This window comes from Rhamphochromis longiceps, linkage group LG15 (genome assembly GCF_057381845.1).
Source record: "Rhamphochromis longiceps isolate RC_006_pf linkage group LG15, R_longiceps_female_GT1.1, whole genome shotgun sequence".
Taxonomy (NCBI): domain Eukaryota; kingdom Metazoa; phylum Chordata; class Actinopteri; order Cichliformes; family Cichlidae; genus Rhamphochromis; species Rhamphochromis longiceps.
Window position 1 is genome coordinate 19071650 of NC_140571.1, and position 17570 is coordinate 19089219.

General features: G+C 39.5%; 2 protein-coding genes across 5 annotated transcripts; one reads left to right on the forward strand and one right to left on the reverse strand.

The window, feature by feature from the left end:
- Positions 1–220: 220 nt before the first annotated feature.
- ccdc25 (coiled-coil domain containing 25) lies at positions 221–5433 on the reverse strand. Its single transcript, XM_085382784.1, has 9 exons — positions 5247–5433; positions 5063–5110; positions 4860–4899; positions 2295–2346; positions 1984–2059; positions 1755–1858; positions 1431–1633; positions 964–1009; positions 221–737 (listed from the first exon to the last, which is right to left on the reverse strand). The coding sequence occupies exons 1-9, from the start codon at positions 5269–5271 to the stop codon at positions 708–710; spliced, it is 624 nt and encodes a 207-aa protein (XP_085238910.1). The 5' UTR covers positions 5272–5433; the 3' UTR covers positions 221–707.
- Positions 5434–5731: 298 nt separating this feature from the next.
- esco2 (establishment of sister chromatid cohesion N-acetyltransferase 2) lies at positions 5732–16270 on the forward strand. 4 transcript variants are annotated; one of them, XM_085382529.1, is made up of 15 exons: positions 5732–5793; positions 6815–6867; positions 7435–7577; positions 7751–8063; positions 8161–8449; positions 8919–9040; positions 9240–9354; positions 10092–10179; positions 10311–10353; positions 10494–10638; positions 10885–11016; positions 14099–14188; positions 14370–14513; positions 14753–14937; positions 15464–16270. In XM_085382529.1, the coding sequence occupies exons 2-15, from the start codon at positions 6815–6817 to the stop codon at positions 15594–15596; spliced, it is 1995 nt and encodes a 664-aa protein (XP_085238655.1). In that variant the 5' UTR covers positions 5732–5793; the 3' UTR covers positions 15597–16270. The 4 variants fall into 4 exon arrangements, with proteins under 4 accessions (XP_085238655.1, XP_085238656.1, XP_085238653.1 ...); XM_085382530.1 differs by having other exon boundaries at positions 5765–5878; XM_085382527.1 differs by lacking the exon at positions 5732–5793 and having other exon boundaries at positions 6809–6867.
- The last annotated feature ends 1300 nt before the right edge of the window (positions 16271–17570 follow it).

Below are 17570 nucleotides of genomic sequence, written 5' to 3' on the forward strand. Positions count from 1 at the left end.
TGATTTACTGGCTATTGTTGTGCAAAAACTCCATTTTAACTTTAAAAGATATTTACACTGGTCTGTAAACATCAGGAGTCATGATGGCAAATAAGAAAAAATATGTTATACTTTTGTAAATGAAGACTGCATAAATTTAATATTGTTTTTTCTTCGTATCTTCATCAGAGCTCAAACTAAATGAAATGACTGATCCTATTTTGAATACACGAGGAGAAGATTTCATAATAAACGTGATTTTTAATTCATACACTGATCTGCATTCAATAAAATCTGTCATGCGGGGAAATAAAAATATTGTGACTGGGAGCAACAACATGAAACAAACGCACCCACGCAGACACAGACAGTTTTATCATCATGAGCATGAACATCATCAGGCAGTGAAAATTCCATCAGATAATGTTCTGCTATCTGAGCATGTCTCCCCCCTTAAAATGACCCTCATTGATCCTGGTGCCCCATGCTTCCTCGTCCACCGTGTCCTCTCTGCGATAAGGAGGTCAATCAGCTCGGTTTGGTCTGAAAGCAGTTTCTGAACCACGAGTCCTGGCGCCTCCATCCCTCGCTGTCTCACTTTCTGCTCCGAGTGTCCCAAAGCCAAAAAGGTTTGTCTGAGTTGTTTTTAATCTTTTCAGTGTCTGTTACAGGAAGCTAAAGCAGCCGGACAGCAGGCTGTCTGTCTGATGCTGCCTCGTTTTCTCCTCTCACATGAAGTCATCTGAATCATTGCCGTCCTGCAGAGTACAGGCAGTAAAGCACAAGTTACAGACTGTTCATCATCTACTGCTTCGCTAAAAAAAACACCTTAAACAACAAATATACATATATATATATACATATATACATATATACATACATACATACATACATACATACATACATATATATATATATATATATATATATATATATATATATATATATATGACATCAAATAATAGAATCCTTCTTGGTGTTCACCTCATTAGTCTTCATGTTTTCAGTCCTCATCAGTGACGAGTAGTTCCTGCAGTGACCAAAACGCAAGAGTGTCACACATAGTGGCCAAACTTTATTTGAGATATTTTTATTTTATAACTATTTATATCTAAAATGTACATGTGGTCGGGTTTTTGCTGTTACAGATAAGGTTAAGCGTAAATAAGTGTGTGCTTTAGGAATCACCTGCTATGGCTTGGTTAGCATAGTTTTGACTCTTAAGGGGAAAATACTAATATTGTGTAAATGGACACAACTTATAGAGCTGAAATTTAGTTTGACAAAAACCAATCAGTAGATTTAAAGTGGTGTGTCTTATATCAACTGCTGTGAGGCTCCCGTGAAATATAAGTGCTACTGCAGACTGAAATGTCATCGTACTTATCAATGCGATCGTTTTCGCAATATTCATGCAGCCATAATTAAACATTTCTAAAACACTGTTCTACCTGAGCTCCTCCTGCTCTTTTTTCCTTTTCTGCTCCTCCTTCTCTCTCCTCTTCTGCTCCTGCAGCTGAGCTTTCTTCTCGTTCCTCTCCTCCCGATCTCTCGATTCCTTCTCTGCTGCCAGATCAGGGAACCGTTCCACTTTTGTTTTCTCCAGACGGTTTATTATCTCGTTGATCTTCTTCTCCACTGCCACGATCTTTACCTGTGAACACAAAGCCAGTTTAGCGAACACATAAAATTGCCTAAATACTATGTAATGTTAGAGTATTACACTGATTGCTGCATAATAATCCATCAGCGTACATGAAGCCAGGTCTGCTGACCTCTTTCTGTCGATAAAAGCCGATCTGTCCAACATCCATGTCTCCTGTTTTCTTCAGGTTGGCCCACGCTGTGTAAACCACATTGATGTTGTTCATCTTACAGCCTGAAAACATGTAACACGTCAAGTTTAACCACATCTGCACACAAAATTCCTCCCAGTAAAAATAACAGCAGACAGAAACTTGTACAAGAGGATCTCTCAGGCCAGCCTGAGTATTTTCTCTTTACCTTGGATGCTGTTGTTTTTCACCAGTTGTGCGCAGTCTATCAGCACCTCTGGTGGGATATCATCAATGGTTTGACCCTAGAAATGAATCACATAATAGTTACATCACTGTCAAATATTTTCCATAGAATTTGTATGTGGAGTGTTGCTGACACAACCAAAAACAGAGAACCGACTGTTATATTTAGTGACAGTTATTCTGAGAATTAGATCCTTAATAAATTGCCAGTTCCGAGAAAAAACTCAGGAGTGTGAACTCTTATTTAAAAGTCTGTTTTTCAGGGTCATTCTCATTGGGCGAGCTTATGCTTACCTTTGGCATTCTCAGATATACATGAGCTGAGGACAGTTTGTCCACGTGAAACCTGGATGTAGGGAAAAGGAGAAGGTTTAAATGACAGGATGCCATAAAGTATAATTTTAACAAGAAAAACTGTAACAAATTATACACAGAAGAAAAAAATTATTAATTTCAAAGGCAAGGAACAAATAATTCTAAAAAGAATCTACAATTATAGTTAAATGGAAATAAAAATATTAATAAAAAAAATGAAAGTCATCTATTTTTAACTACGAATCGGTTTTAAAGAGAGAGACATTAGCAGTGATGGGAATAACGGCGTTACTTTTTCAGTAACGAGTAATCTAACTAATTACTATTCCTATCGTTACAACGCCGTTACAGTTACTAAGAAGAAAATGCGGTCCGTTACTATTTTCAACAAACAGACGGTTGAAGCTGTGTTCAGCTTACCGCATCTTATATCAGTTGCACGGAAGTAGCTGTAAGTAATCTGGACGCTACAGCTTTAAGCAGCTGCGCGCTCCCGCGGACGGTAATCACGATCACTGTCTAGCACAACACCTGGAGCTAAGGGGCAAAACAATCGCATGAGTGCTGCTGTTTGACTGAGGAAGAATAAAGTAGTCGTGGTAAGCCAATCACATGACCACTTCAAGATGACGAAGCAACAAGGTGATATATATAAGTTTTTAAACTGTGTTGATAGGCCACGTAAAACCAGAGTCATGATAAACAATATATAGGCGTGTTTTTTCCTGAATAGTTTTGTCACGTTTACTGTCTAAGGACAGCGCAGCAAGCACTCTCTGCTTATGCAGACATCAGCATAAGCAGAGAGTAACAAAAACCACAACAAAAAACAGGGGAAGTTTTAGGAGTGACGGCGAGAGAGTGAGAGAGCAGAAAAAGAGAGAGAGAGTTTTGAGATGTGAGAGATTTGTGACGTTTAGCGTGTTTAGAGTGTGTAGTTAATGTGTTGTCTTGTGTAGTTAATGTGTAGTGTTGTGGATAGTTTTGTGTTGTGTGTCAGAACAATGAGGCGATTGCTGTCTCCATGTAAAAAACAGGAGTGATACACTTGCTGCTGTCAGACCTGCAGGTATCAGGCCGTGATGTTCTCCTTTATAGTGGACAGAAATTATTTTTTTGGAGTGGCACAAATCAGTTGTGTGGCATCTTATTGAAGAACAGCTGATTGTTCTGTAAATAGTTTGAAATGGTTATTTAAAAAAGGGGTAAAAGGTAAATGGATGCAAATAACTTTGTTGTTTGCAAAACTTGTGCATAGGATTTTAAAATTGACAATTTATATTTGCATTTAAAGTTAAGAAATATGATTCATTAAACATGTTTGTGGTTGTTACAGTAAAAATATAACTTTTTCTACTCTGATTTTATGCTTTTTGTCTGATTTTAGATCAATTGTGTTAATACAGTATGTCAAAATGAAAACATGACTGTAAATTCAGACACGTGAGATTGTGCTGAAAAGAATGATACCAAACAAGGCAAAGTAAATAGTTTGTAAAGGGAAAATGTGGAGGGAAAATCAAAAGTAGTTAAAAATGGCCAATTATACCCTGGACCCCAGAGGGTTAAACGTTTTTTTAAAGTAACGCAAAAGTTACTTTTCAAGTAATTAATCACTTTTAGAATATTGTAACTCAGTTACTAACTCGGTTACTTGAAGAAGTAACTAGTAACTATAATTAATTACTTTTTCAACGTAGCTTGCCCAACACTGGAAATTGGTAATACAGAAAATCCAAAGCACTTGTTTAAATGCTGAATAATTGCAAATAATTCTTGGTGCATTTTTTTTTAAAATTTAATTCAACCCTTCATCGTTTGGCTCTCACTTCAGGGGTCATCACAGCAGATCATCTGCCTCTATCGCATGCTCTGCCTCCATAAACCTTCTGTGTGGTCTTCCTCTCTTCTGGCATTTCAGTATTTCCACTTTCCCCTGCTGTACGTGTCCAAACCATCAAGCTCTCGCACTCGCGGTCTAGTCCCTCCATTTAAAGCCTCTACTCTCTAAACTCCTACATTCTGTCTCCCTACCGCCAATCAGGCCTTCATCCTCTCTTTCTCTGTTTTTGGCAGAAGTACTGTTTTCACCAGCATCCTACGGGTCAACAGTATGGAAATCTCGTTCTTGTTCATCTGCTATTTATGTGAAAAGGACCATCTCTAAACTGACTGAAATTGCTGCATCCACCTGACCAGAATCAACTTTCTGGGATGTGAATATTTGGCATGGAAAACATTTTATTCTAATTTCAACCCTAAATTACAAAAGTAAACTAACATGAATTTGTCATGCCTACATTAACGGACTGCACTTTAATGTTTCTACTGTTATAAACTCACTCAATGTTTACATCGACCGTTCAATACATTCTTACAAATGGTGCTTAAAGTTAATTCCATAATCATCAATGTGTCTTAGTGTTAAGACACATTTATCTATGAGTCTAGGAGCCACGTACTTTTATTGCTCATCTCAGTTTCTTTAAAAATTCCAGCTGCAGAAAATTAAGGTTATTTCAGAGTTCAGATAAAGAATCTCACCAGATATCTTCGGGCCATCCATACTTGATAAGATCCTCATCTGTAGGCATGAAACAGCCTCGAGTTAAAAGGTGATAAGATTCAATAAGAGATTTATTACCGGTGTTTAAGCAACAAAGTAACACAGGAATGAACAGATATAGCACACATCGGAGGAAGGTAGAGAAGGGCGTGAGTGCGCGATCAAAGGACAGCTCTCTTACTTTCATATTTGTCTTTTCCCATGTAGATCGTGAAGGAAGGGCCCACCACTAAAAATTTGACAGGAAGTGGGTCGTTACTGAGTGAAACTGCAAAATCACCTGGCACGAAACTCGTGAAAGACACTAAACAGCTGTAAGGAGTGCGAAGCTAACCAGGCTAACAGCTAATGGCAGCTCAACTTACCGGCGCTTGTGAAGTAAAACACCATTTTACGTGGATTAAAAATCGCCACTAAAAAGATGAACAATGTGTGTTTTAACTTTGGGCTCTAAACCGCTGACTGTGAAGAAAGACAAATTTCATCTGCAGTAAGACCTGCTGCCGTTCGCGTGTACAAAATGACCTGGGAAGCTGTTACCTAACTGAGGGAAAGTAGCGTGTAGCGCAAAGGAAACAGCGAAATTTACCTTCAAAACAAAAGCCGAAGGTCTACATCGATAGATAAAATTAGTAAATGCTGATTCGTTTTGAGTTAATTTATGTTTTTATATAATCCTCATCGAATTTTTTCCATTAGTAAATTGAATTTTATCTCATAATTTTTATGAGTGGCTTTTTTTTTACATGAAGATGTTTTATTTTGAAGGCTAGAACTAGAAGTTTCTCTCTGCTTTTACTACGTTTCCCGTGTGGTAGCTGTTTCCGTTTCCTGTTACGGTGTAGGGTTTTTTTTCCGACACTGGCGCGCGCTGTTCAAAACACAAAGAAGAAACGCGCGCGAGCCGTAGAGGTAGGAGACCCGCCAGCGACTCAAATATATATATATAGATATACAAACATTTATTGGTTTATGTAGCTCAAGAGAAACATACTTGGTAAGGAAAACGAAGAGTTGTATTTTTGTGTTTTATCTCATAATTGGGGTACATTAGTTTTAAGTACCGCGACTCTAATAAAGGTTTCCAAGGCAGTCAGAGCTAGCTTATGTTTAATGCTTAATTTATTCACCTTTTAAATCACAAACAAATGCACGTATCCAGTTGAAGTGTGCACAACTCGTGATCGATATGAAAAATGCCCGTTGTTTTGTAATGGAGACCGTGCTGCCTTTGCATAAGCCAATAGTCCCGCCAATTATCTCTTCGCCTCCGTCTGGTGCCCTTAAATGACCGCGTCGTTAGCTAACATGTACCGTCGAGCTAAAGCTGCTTTCGAGATTATTCGTTTTTCCTCACTGACGAAATGACAGTAAGGGGACCTTTAGGCTCTGTCTCATATCGAGATTCATAATCAGCATCCTAATTGATCATTAAACTCATAGGTCGTGGGCTGTTGTTTACCTGCCACAGTCACACCAGACCCTTGTAGAAAATCTCCTGATTTAACGCCATGGACATGAAATATATCTTGAAGCTGCATTTGTGTCAGTGACCCTTCTGCAGTGAGTATTACTTTCAACGGCGGATTTGTGACCCAGATATCCTACGATTTGCAAAAAGATGTCTGCATGAATAATATGGTACAGCTGATTTGCAGCTGGTGTTCTACTAGGCAACAGATCTCGTTTGGTTCTTTTTGAAATAAGATGCAGTGTTACTTTTGATTCATCTTCATTTTTGAGTAATTAATGTAGATTAAAGCATCTCTTTATTTTCTTTTACATCCAGGTTGATTATGAATTTTTAAAAAATTATTTATTTTTTTTGTATTAGGAGTGACTTTTCAGATCGATGGTCTTTTTTTCAAAGCTGAAATTCTTAAACTTTCTTTTTCTTTTCTTTTTCATTTTATTTCATTACCTTTGTATGAAGATGATGCCCACCACAACCAGAAAGAGAAAGCAGTCCTCCCTGGACTCTGATAGGTAAGCTGTGTATATGCTGTTTGGCTTGCTGATTTACTCTTGAAATGTACTCTGTGTTGGACTTATACTCTCAGATGTAAGAGAATAGTCTCAGTTGTGCTACAGTCGAGAGATTATGGAAGCTCGTGTTTAATACTACGACAAATTTAGAATTGGGTTCCTGCTATAATGAGACTGACACTAATGGGGCAAAATTGCTTTTACAACTCAGGCTTGAGTGAGAAGTGGGGGTAACCTTGCAACAGGTTGCCATAGGGCTAACGGTGATTCATAACAACCCCACATAGTCCTGCATTTACAGCCAGTTTAGAATGACCAGTTAGCCGAACATGCATATCTTTGGATTGTGGGAGGAAACTGGAGAATATGAAAACTACATGCAGAAAAACCTGATTTCACCAAAAGGTTCAAACCTAAAAGCTGCCTGTTTTCAGGCAGTAGTATCATCTGCTCTGTAACCTCAGTAAACACTTTCCTGACAAGTTTATGGGCTCAAACGTGCCAGTTACAAGTTATTGGCCAATTCACCCATCGCTTGTCTCATCTGTTTTGTTTCTCAAACATCAGGCACCCAGCCAAGAAGGGGGTGAGGCGGGAGTTGTCACCTGTGAAGAGGAGGTCTCCAAGAACGCCCCAGCAGTCTCCTACCAGGAAGAAGCCAGCTGGCCGTCTGGACACCTCCCCACAGAAATCTCATCGCAGACCAGCAGGTGGGATGGACTAAACATGTTTTGTTGCAATAGAAATGCTTTTGTAATTTTTAATTGTTCAAACAACAATGCAAACAACAATGGTTTTTCCTCGTACATTTATAATAATTTGGATTTATTTATCTATTATCTATTTATATGATATTTTATTTTTAATTTATTTATTTTTAAAGGCTCTCCAGCTAGATCACCCCAAAAATCTCCATTCAAACCTTCCTTGGTCACGAGCTCCTTCTATGGCAAAAAGAATCCAGTCTATCTCACTCCACTTGAGAGGAAAGCTCTGAAGGACTCTCTGCCTTGTCCAGCTGCTCCACCCTCTCCTACTGTGACCCAAAAGCCAGAAAAGAAGACAACAAAGAACATTAAGGGAGGCAGTAAGCCAAGAAAAGTAGCAGGATCTAGTAAAGGGGGGAAGATGGGTACCAAAAGCTACTCAACATCAATAAAGAGGATCAAGCTGTCCCAACCCAAACCCAGCAGCAGGTTTGTCATAGCTGTTGATACTTCTGAAGCCTTCTTCAAACAACTGTTGTTTTAGTTGGTCTTTTAAGGTTGTTCTAATTCTCCCTATTTAATTCAGCAGTGTCGCTAAACAGACTCATCCTCCTACCGTTGCACCTAGCAACAATCCCACAGAGTCCAAGAAAGCAATCACCATCACATTCAGCAACCTGAAGCCTAAGCCGAAGATATTTGTTGGAGCTGCTTTCTTCGGTACAGGGAAGAAACCTACATCCATGTACAAGAAAACTGCGCCAAAGTCTTCAACCAGGCCGTCTGCAGCCGTCCTACCACAGACAAAGGGCAAAGAATCAAAGCAGCCACAGGGTGCTCTGGCAGAAAACCAACAGCAGAAAGAACCTGAAAAGGTTTGTGTACATTTACGTATTACTGGAATATCTCATCTCTTGAGATTCTCTTTTCTTAAAATCATGAAAAGGTTTCTATATCCCAGAAACAAACTACACTGGAGTAATTTTTACCTTTACCTTTTACCTTGACTCTTAAAGAAAAGAGTAACGTTCTTCAGGCTCTTGCGCACAATTTCAATTAATAAAATGTCGCTTGATGTCATGGAGAATGTTGAGGTTTCAGAGAGGTACTTACAGCCTAGTTTGGTGTACAGTGAAATGAAACAGAAATCTTGTAGATGTTGGAGTGTGATGGGAAACGGGTTCATTTTTTTACATCTGATAATAAGTTAATGATGATTTTAAAGGTTTTTCCATGCAATGGTGTCTGCCATTTGATATGTTAAATAAATTAATTATGTTTTTCCCCTCCATGGCAAATATTGTCATGTTAATGGTAATATTTAATCCTGGTTGTTTCCTGCAGACTGCCGTCAAGCCGCTGAGGACGTATGAGAACAAACCAAGCACAAAACAGAGAATGAAGTTTGATCCAACAGACTGGATGGACTCCGTTAATGAAGAGCCTGCAACTCCACAGCCATCAAGGTACTGATGTATTAAACGTACCATTGACTTCATTTTTCGTTTTAGAAATGAAACTTCCCTTACTATTCATTTATTTATTTTTTAATTCATGGCATATTTAACAATCTGAATTTCCAACACAGATCTCTAATATTTGCACTTTATCAATGCCCCAAGACTGATGTTCATTGATAAACTGTTAATCGTCTTCCTTCCTCAGCTCCTCTAAAATTGTGCTGGATAAACACGGGATTACTCACGAGCTCATGGTTACGTTGTTGAGATCTCCAACACAACACAGCTCCACATCACCAGCCTCCTCCTCCACCAGTCAGGTACATGGGTGTCCAAAAGGCTGTTGTTTATAATGTAAATGGTACTTTGATAGTTTTTCTACTACTACTGAGCATTAAAAGTGCTGTGAGAGTATTACACCTGCTTGCAGACACTAAAACGAGTAGTCGCTCCTATTATCCTTCTATGAGGCTTGCCTGAGGGCCGGTGTGTTGCTGTGTAGTGTCACTCAAAATGTCAAGACTCCAGCAGACGCTGAAACTGTAACATGCCTTTACCGAAATTAAGAGGATGAAACTCCTCTTTAGTTATGAATGGCATCTGTTTCTGGCCGTTTTTATAATGTAATTGTAAAACAATCAGAAATTTTCTCTGATTTCCCCCTTTTGTTTATGCAAACACCGATCCCTTCCTTGCTCATTCTCTATGTGATGCAAAATCTGTCAGGACTTAATCGATGGGGTAATAATGCCAAAAAAACCCCGCTTGTGATGGTTACATTTCTGCCTTTGATGTTTTAGCTCTTTTTCCCTTTTTCTGCTACTGTTTATGTGGTTTCTGCTGGGTTGTCAGGTTTGTCTTCTGAGTTTAACCAACTAGGAATTTCCCAGGGTGGCTCAGAGGTACTTATCCCAGAGTAGATATTATTTCCGCCCCAGAGATGATCCTGCACCTTCACCGTGGCAAAATGTTGTTGTTGTTTTGTTTTGTTTTTGTAGCTGACTCATGATCACTTAAATTTTTTAATGACTCTGTTAACTTGAATTGGTGTTTTCAGGATACTCCTACAACAGAAGGTGGCTCTGAGCCAGCCTTTGAGCTGAGTTACATAAGCCCCACCAGCACTAACTCCAGCTCTCCCAAAGGTGAGCAAATACTTTATTAGATCCCTCAACTCAGGCATAGAGTGGCATAAATAGATCCTGGAGATGTTCAGTTTTACTCAGTCGTGCTTCCATTTGTTAATGTTGATGTTTTTTCGTTTTTTTTCCTCCAGAGCCCGCAGCAGTCTATCCCATATTTGGTTCTGCCTCTAAAAGGTAAGATGGTTTGTTTAGAGTTCAACATTTAAAGATGGCATTTCTGTACAATAAATGCAGTGTGTTTAGTTTTTAGAGGAACAATTACTGAATTTCAGTAACTGAAACAACCCTGAAGCATTCTTTTGAAACATCTGCAGGTCAAAGAGCGCAGCTCTGCGACCTCCTGTGTCCTGCAGCACCCCTTCTGGTCCGACAGCATCGCTGCAGACTCCAGCTTCAGCCGTTAAAGAGCGAAGCATTCGCAGGAAGAAAGAGAAGCAGGATGATGACCAGCTCATCATTGTAAGTTAAATTTATCTGTTTGCATGTATGCTTTGATATATTTATTTATTTTCTATTATGATCCTCACCCCATACTCACCCAGCCTGATGCAGATATCTTTGATTGAAACTTGTTCAAATATTCAACCCACAAAAATCACGAGCTTTGGGGTTTTGTTTTTTTGCGATACATTTTATTTGATTTCATTGCTTTTGTTTCTTTACTGAATGAATTTTTGTATTTATTTATTTTTACTCTCACATCAGGATGCTGGTCAGAAACAGTTTGGTGCAACGACCTGCAGCTCATGTGGGATGGTGTACAGCGCAGACAACCCAGAGGACAATTTCCAGCACACCCAGTTCCACCAGCGCTTCCTCGACTCCATCAAATTTGTGGTAAACATCCTTCTCTCCCTTCAGTCGTTGTGTCCTTGGGCAAGAAACTTCACTCGTTGCCTACTGGTGGTGGTCAGAGGGCCTGGTGGCGCCAGTGTCTGGCAGCCTCGCCTCTGTCAGTGCGCCCCAGGGGGGCAGCTGTGGCTACAATGTAGCTTGCCACCACCAGTGTGTGAATGTGTGAATGACTGAATGTAGTGTAAAGCGCTTTGGGGTCCTTAGGGACTAAGTAAAGCGCTATACCAGGGGTCAGCAACCTTTAAGACCCAAAGAGCCATTTGGACCTGGTTTCCACGCAAAAGAAAACACCGGGAGCCGCAAATACTTTTTGACATTTAAAATGAAGATAACACTGTATATTAGAGCAGGGCGATATGGCCAAAAATATTTATCACGATATATATTTGAAAATTTGCGATAACGATATAACCGACGATATAATTGATGCGAGACAAAATACAACTCCACAACATTACTAGCGCAAAAAGACAACCTTCCATTTATTTTCACTTAAACAAGAAGCTGGTTTTTATGTACATTAAAGCTTTATAAAAATGTAACAGTGCAAATGCAAATTCCTTGCTGAAAGTTTAACCAAAAGGCATTTCCAGTAGAAATGGGCTGACATATCCTGAGCATAACCATGTATAATATCCACTGAAGTTAAAAAGAGGTGCTTTGCAACATTAAACTGCAGTGTGCAGTACGCATTTTTCGGACCATAAGGTGCACGGGATTATAAGGCACATTAAGCGAAACAAAGCAGTCAGATAAATCAAACTTTATTAAACTCATTCTTCTTGCTTCCTCCACTTCTGTACCATTGATTCATTAATGTTGAATTCTCTGGCAGCTGCTCTATTCCCATGTTGTTGCAGTATATTAATGACTAACCTCGTATTGTGGATGGATTATCTCAGTTGTTCTCCTGACTGTAGTTTGGTCCGTTTACAGCATCCTGCCATGCGATTGCATTTGTCTCTAACCATGAAGAACCTTCACGTTAACTTTTATAAGTGGAAAAGTGTTAGTGTTCGTCCTCCAGCTTCACTGTTTATGTTATGCTAACATAGCTGTGTCGCTAGCGATCACGTAGCACATCATTATATACCAGCTAGCCCAACTTCAGTAACCCTACAAACATCACTGCTGTTTAGTTTCCTGTCTTCATTTATGTTGGAAGTGATAGCAGAGCTGTACGTTTGATTTTTTTCAGAAATCTCTCAGTCAGAACATGCTATATCATGCTTAGGTAACTAGCGAAACTAGCGAGCTAACTTCCGCTAGCTTCCTGCTAACTTCTAACTCCGTTAAATGTAATAACTTTTGTTTTCATGGATGCCTGGAAGTTAAACTTTATAGTTACACCTGGTAAAGCAGCAATGCTGATCGTTTTATTAAAGATGAAAGAATTTAGACAGTTTTTAACTCTCAGTGATGCTGCAGTGTTGTTTGACCTGAAGAATACGGAGTTTCGGACCCAGATTACTCCCAGATTTAAGAGCATCTTAGTCAGACAAATATGACAATAACGACGGCCGCTTGCATGTTCTGCAAAAAAATGTGCTTTGTCGTGTATCTGACGGACAAACACCAAACCAGTTCCACATCACTGAAGTTACACCATTTTTACAAACCAATTCTGGTTCATCTGTTTCACTCAACAATCGGCCATGTGCGTATGAAAACAAAGGCACTGCGCATGCGCGTTTTACTCCCATTCTATCTCGATATTTCATTTTCCTATCGTTGCCTAACATTATACCGGTATTACCGTGAACGGTATAATATGGCCCAGCCCTACTGTATATATTGTTTTTTTTTTTTACCTTTATGCTTTGTGTGAACAACTAAGGTGTGTTGCTTATGAAATCCATGAAGTGCCACAGAGAAAATTACATTTTATTTATCTAATTAACACATTTTGAACTCATAACAAAAGGAAAGACACCCAGCTGAACTAAAATGATCCATGTAGCAAACAACAACTGTTGTGAGCCGCCACCCTTATATCACCTTTGGGCTTTTGGAGCCTTGACCTGGCTTTTAAAAAATAATTGGAAAAAAAGCACTATGCTGCTAAAAGATGAAAAATAGATATTTGCAAAATTCTGCCTAAATATGTATTTTACCCGGTTAATGTGTGCAATCACGCCTCGCCGCCTTTACGTCTGTGCTATCTATGCTGTTGTTGGTATGTGTCAGGCTGTGAACTGAAAAGCTACAGCCGGCTGTATGCGTACAGCAACCGTGTGTGAAAAGTGGTCAATAAAGAGATGCTGTAAAGCATGTTCATGCAAACATCGTCGGGTCTGCTGTGATATGTTTACAATGGGACTTCTGCTCCTGAACCTCTGCACACAGCGTCTGCAAATCGGGGCTGTATGAAGTCACTTTCATCTTTACGCAGGACTGTAAGCTGTCGTCTGTGAGGCGTGAGCGGTGTTTGTTTTTAACATAGTTCACGGTGGAGAACAGCTGCTGACATAATGTGGATCCGAACATCCATAACTGGCCTACCTGGGGTTGAAAGTCTCGATAAATGCACGGCGTTTCGGCGGGTACACCGGCTTCCGCGAGTGTGACGCTTATTTTGAGCGATGAAAAAATAATAAAATATAATTTTAGTTTTATATTTCGATATCACAAAAATCTTCCAAGTTAAAAAAAAGAACTAACATAAATAAAATACACTTCAGCTAAATACTTCTAATTTATTTCCCCAAACCACACGGAGCCGCACTATAAGGACTAAAGAGCCGCAGGTTGCCGACCCCTGCGCTATACAAATACCGGCCATTTACCATTCAGTCTCTCTGGACAGAAGACGTGAGTTTATGAAGTACTAAAGTGTGACTAGTGCTTTAGAAACATATTGAAAAAATTATGCAGCATTAGCTGCCAAACATAGTTGGGTGGGCTTTAGTGTACCTGAGCAGCCCACCCAAGTATAGTCCATGTGGGGGGGGGGGATCAGGGAAGCTGTTAAAGCTGCTGGCAGGAGTTTACTTCGTGGGATGAGGTTGTTGTTGTAATTGTTGGCTTGTAACTGCAGCTCCTTTCCTCTGTTGTGTTTTCTCAGGGCTGGAAGAAGGAACGGGTGGTGGCTGAGTTCTGGGATGGAAAAATCCTCCTGGTCATGCCAGATGATCCCAAGTATGCCATCAAAAAGGTTTGAGCCAGCACACTGAAGCACTTCTGCTTATTTCTGATTTTTCTCCATGCTTATTTGTTGTTAAGTGCTTTCACTTTTAAACAGACAGAAGTGTAGACAGACAGCCTCGTACACAAGTTAGCGTTTACTTAAAAGTGTTGCATTTAATTTTTAATCATTTTTGCGTGTTTGCTTTCAGGCTGAGGATGTGCGGCGTGTAGCGGACAATGAGCTGGGGTTCCAGCAGGTGGCTCTGAGCAGACCAACTCAGGCTAAAACCTACCTGTTCATCAACACAGAGCGACTGGTGGTAGGATGTCTCGTCGCTGAGCCCATACGACAGGTACGGCTGTGTTAGTGTCTCTAGCATATCTGAAAATATAAATGTTTGTTCAGGAAGTCAGTTTGTTGAAACATAGTAACGCTGCAGCTAACATGTAAAGCTTTTAAACATCAGATTTGCTTTGGAGATTAGCCTTTAATTATCCTCTTGGTCTTCAAAACGATGGTTTCGTTTTGAAGTTTCAGTTGATGCCACATGGATCTTATAGGTGCCGTAACTTATGCATAGATTCTCTTCAGGCTTACAGAGTCCTTGAACAGCCAGATCGACACAAGGACATGACAAAGGACGACTTCATGGAGAGACACAGAGCCTGGTGTTGCTCCACTGTCCCAGAACAAGCTCTGTGTGGAATCAGTCGGATCTGGGTCTTCAGCCTGGCCAGGCGACAGGGCATTGCCACCCGCATGCTGGACACAGTGAGGTAGGATGATGCACACAACATGAATCTCGCGGTCTCCTTACTTGTTTCCTCATAGAAATGAAGAATTTTGTTTTCATTGTAGCCATATAAAAGTTGTTTATATTAACACGGCTGTGATGACTGTCAGTATGACCCCAGTATAAGCAAGAACTACGAAACCATTTTTATTACTTATTTTATTACTATTACTTTAGGGTGTCTTTGAATTCAGCCCTCTGTATCAATATGGCATCTTTTTCGTTCCTAACACATCAGTATAGGTGTCGGCACATTTGTTTTCCACTCATTGAGATCTAATGTGTTTTCAAAGTGTTTTTTAATATTTCTTGCAATGTATGATGTCTCAGTCAGCTGGTTACTGAGTAAACTCCTCACACACATGAACTTGTGGACCCCCTAAATAATATTTGAATGGTAAACACTATGGTCAACAGCAGGTGGTAAAACTGGAAACAGGCTCACATAAAGTGTTTGACTGGATCTAAAATGGCTGATGGCTTCAGTTTCTTTTCCCTTTTTGTCTTAGGAGTACGTTCATGTACGGCAGTCCCCTAACCAAGGAAGAAATCGCCTTCTCTGATCCGACACCTGACGGCAAACTGTTTGCCACCAAGTACTGCAACACACCAACCTTCCTTGTTTACAACTTTGTTGCATGAGTTTGGAAGGAATTCAAAATTTGTCCCTGTTCCTCTGAAATGGCAGTTGGTTTAAAATTGTCTCTTCATATGCAAAGCAACAAGTGTTCAGGTTTTTCCATGCTGATTAGGCCAGGCTGAGTTTTGTCTCCATTTAAATCTTGGCTGTATACAGTGATCAGCCACAGCATTAAAACCAGCCACGATGCCGGCATTGATCCTTTTGGTCCTGTGGGTTAAGCCTTTGTTGATCAGGCTTGTTTTATCACACAGTTGCTCAGACTGCGGTTTGAGGAGTTTGGAGGTCGAATCAGAACGCTGAAGCTCCCCGTTGTGTTCCCGAATATGGTTTTAAAAGCTCATGAATCAGTATTTATATTCAGGACTGCCTCTTCACTGTTGAATGTTTTTGTTTAATGGCAGTGCCTATTTTTTTTTTTTTTTCTTTATAAGGAGCTTGAATCCTGACTGAAGATGTTTCTCAGTTTGCTTTCAGTTTGCAGTATTTGTCTTCATGTTCAAATTAAGGACGGAAAACTAGAAGCCTCTTTGCTACATGCTCATCTGAGCAGAATGTCTTTGTGCTCCGGGCTCGACATTTTCTGGAGATGTTTATAGAAACCAACCTGTTTAAAGGTGGATCCTTTTGTTGTTTTGAGGCTTTGTAAATGCATCTAATAAACATGTTAAGTTTGTTTTTTGAGTCTTGGTCTTTTTGTCAAAATGTCTCAAAGTGTGCATACCAACAGTTCATCTGCAATAGAGGAAATAGAGTGCAGCAGTGCCAGTGCAGCTTGAACTGTAAAGGAGCACGGCAGGCTGTATGTAAAATTACCTTTTCTTTCTTTTCTAAAAGCAAATTTCAATTTTAATACTGTTTTTGGTAAATAACTGTAGTAGCATTTGTCTGCCATTGTCTGGTTTTTCCAAACCATATGATGCTGAAACTTGACAGGTTTTTCTTTACATTTGAAACTGGGGACTGGAAATGAAGACAAAGCAACCCAGACACAAACTCAAGTAAAATAGTTCAGCAGTTTTTGATGTGAAGTCAAACTAACCAGCAATCGCTTTTCTGTAAAACATTTTTCTTCCCCCAAAACTCAGAAAAAGAGTAACTTCTTACAGCTGATTTGGACTTATCAAATCAGCATGAATGCGCCCGATGCCATTGCCAGCATTCATGCTTGTTAATGGTATTATTTAATCTGTGGTCATTCCCTGCTGTTTCATGTTTGTGTCAAGCTACAGGAATGAATAAAATGCTGTGGCTTTCTGGGGTTTTTTCCCCTCTTTCTGGAGGAAAAGAAACATTTGTCCTTTGAACGTTCCCTCACATCCATTTAGTTAGTTCAAGAGTTTGCTGCCACGTGTTCCGTTTCAAAAACTAGTGAATTGCAATTACGATGGACCCAAGTATAAATTTCCTATTTGCGAGTCATTTGTGGAAATAACCTGTGATTGATGTTGAATTTATTGTTGAATCTGTGCTGTCTTCTCTTCAGGCTTTTAGGGAGCATGAGATCTACATCAGTGTAAGAGCAGAACTGCAAGTACTGGCACAATTTATAAATGCACCATGTATTCATAACAATAAACCATCCTTTGAGGTTTTTTTTTTTTTTTAGATATTTTAAAATCTATATTTGTCTATTGGAAGCAGCAGTCAAAAGAATCTCTTCTTAAATGTCCCTTAAGTTGCTTGTACAGTGAGTATTGTACAAGGAAGGTGAACTTTACCTGCTGGCAAAGATGACGTAGCTAAAAGCTGTAAGTTTCAGCTTAGTCTCAAATAATTTCAGCCATAAGTAGCTGATCAGATTTTTAAAGTTAAACAAGAGAATTATTTAAGTCCTACTGTGTTTTATTGATAGGCTTTTGCCACTGATGCATAACAAAAATATTTCTAACTTGAGAAAGTGCATGAATGTGGGAAAGTGGTCTGAGATCATTGTCCAATTTATTGATATTTAAAAAAAAAAAAAAACCTATAAA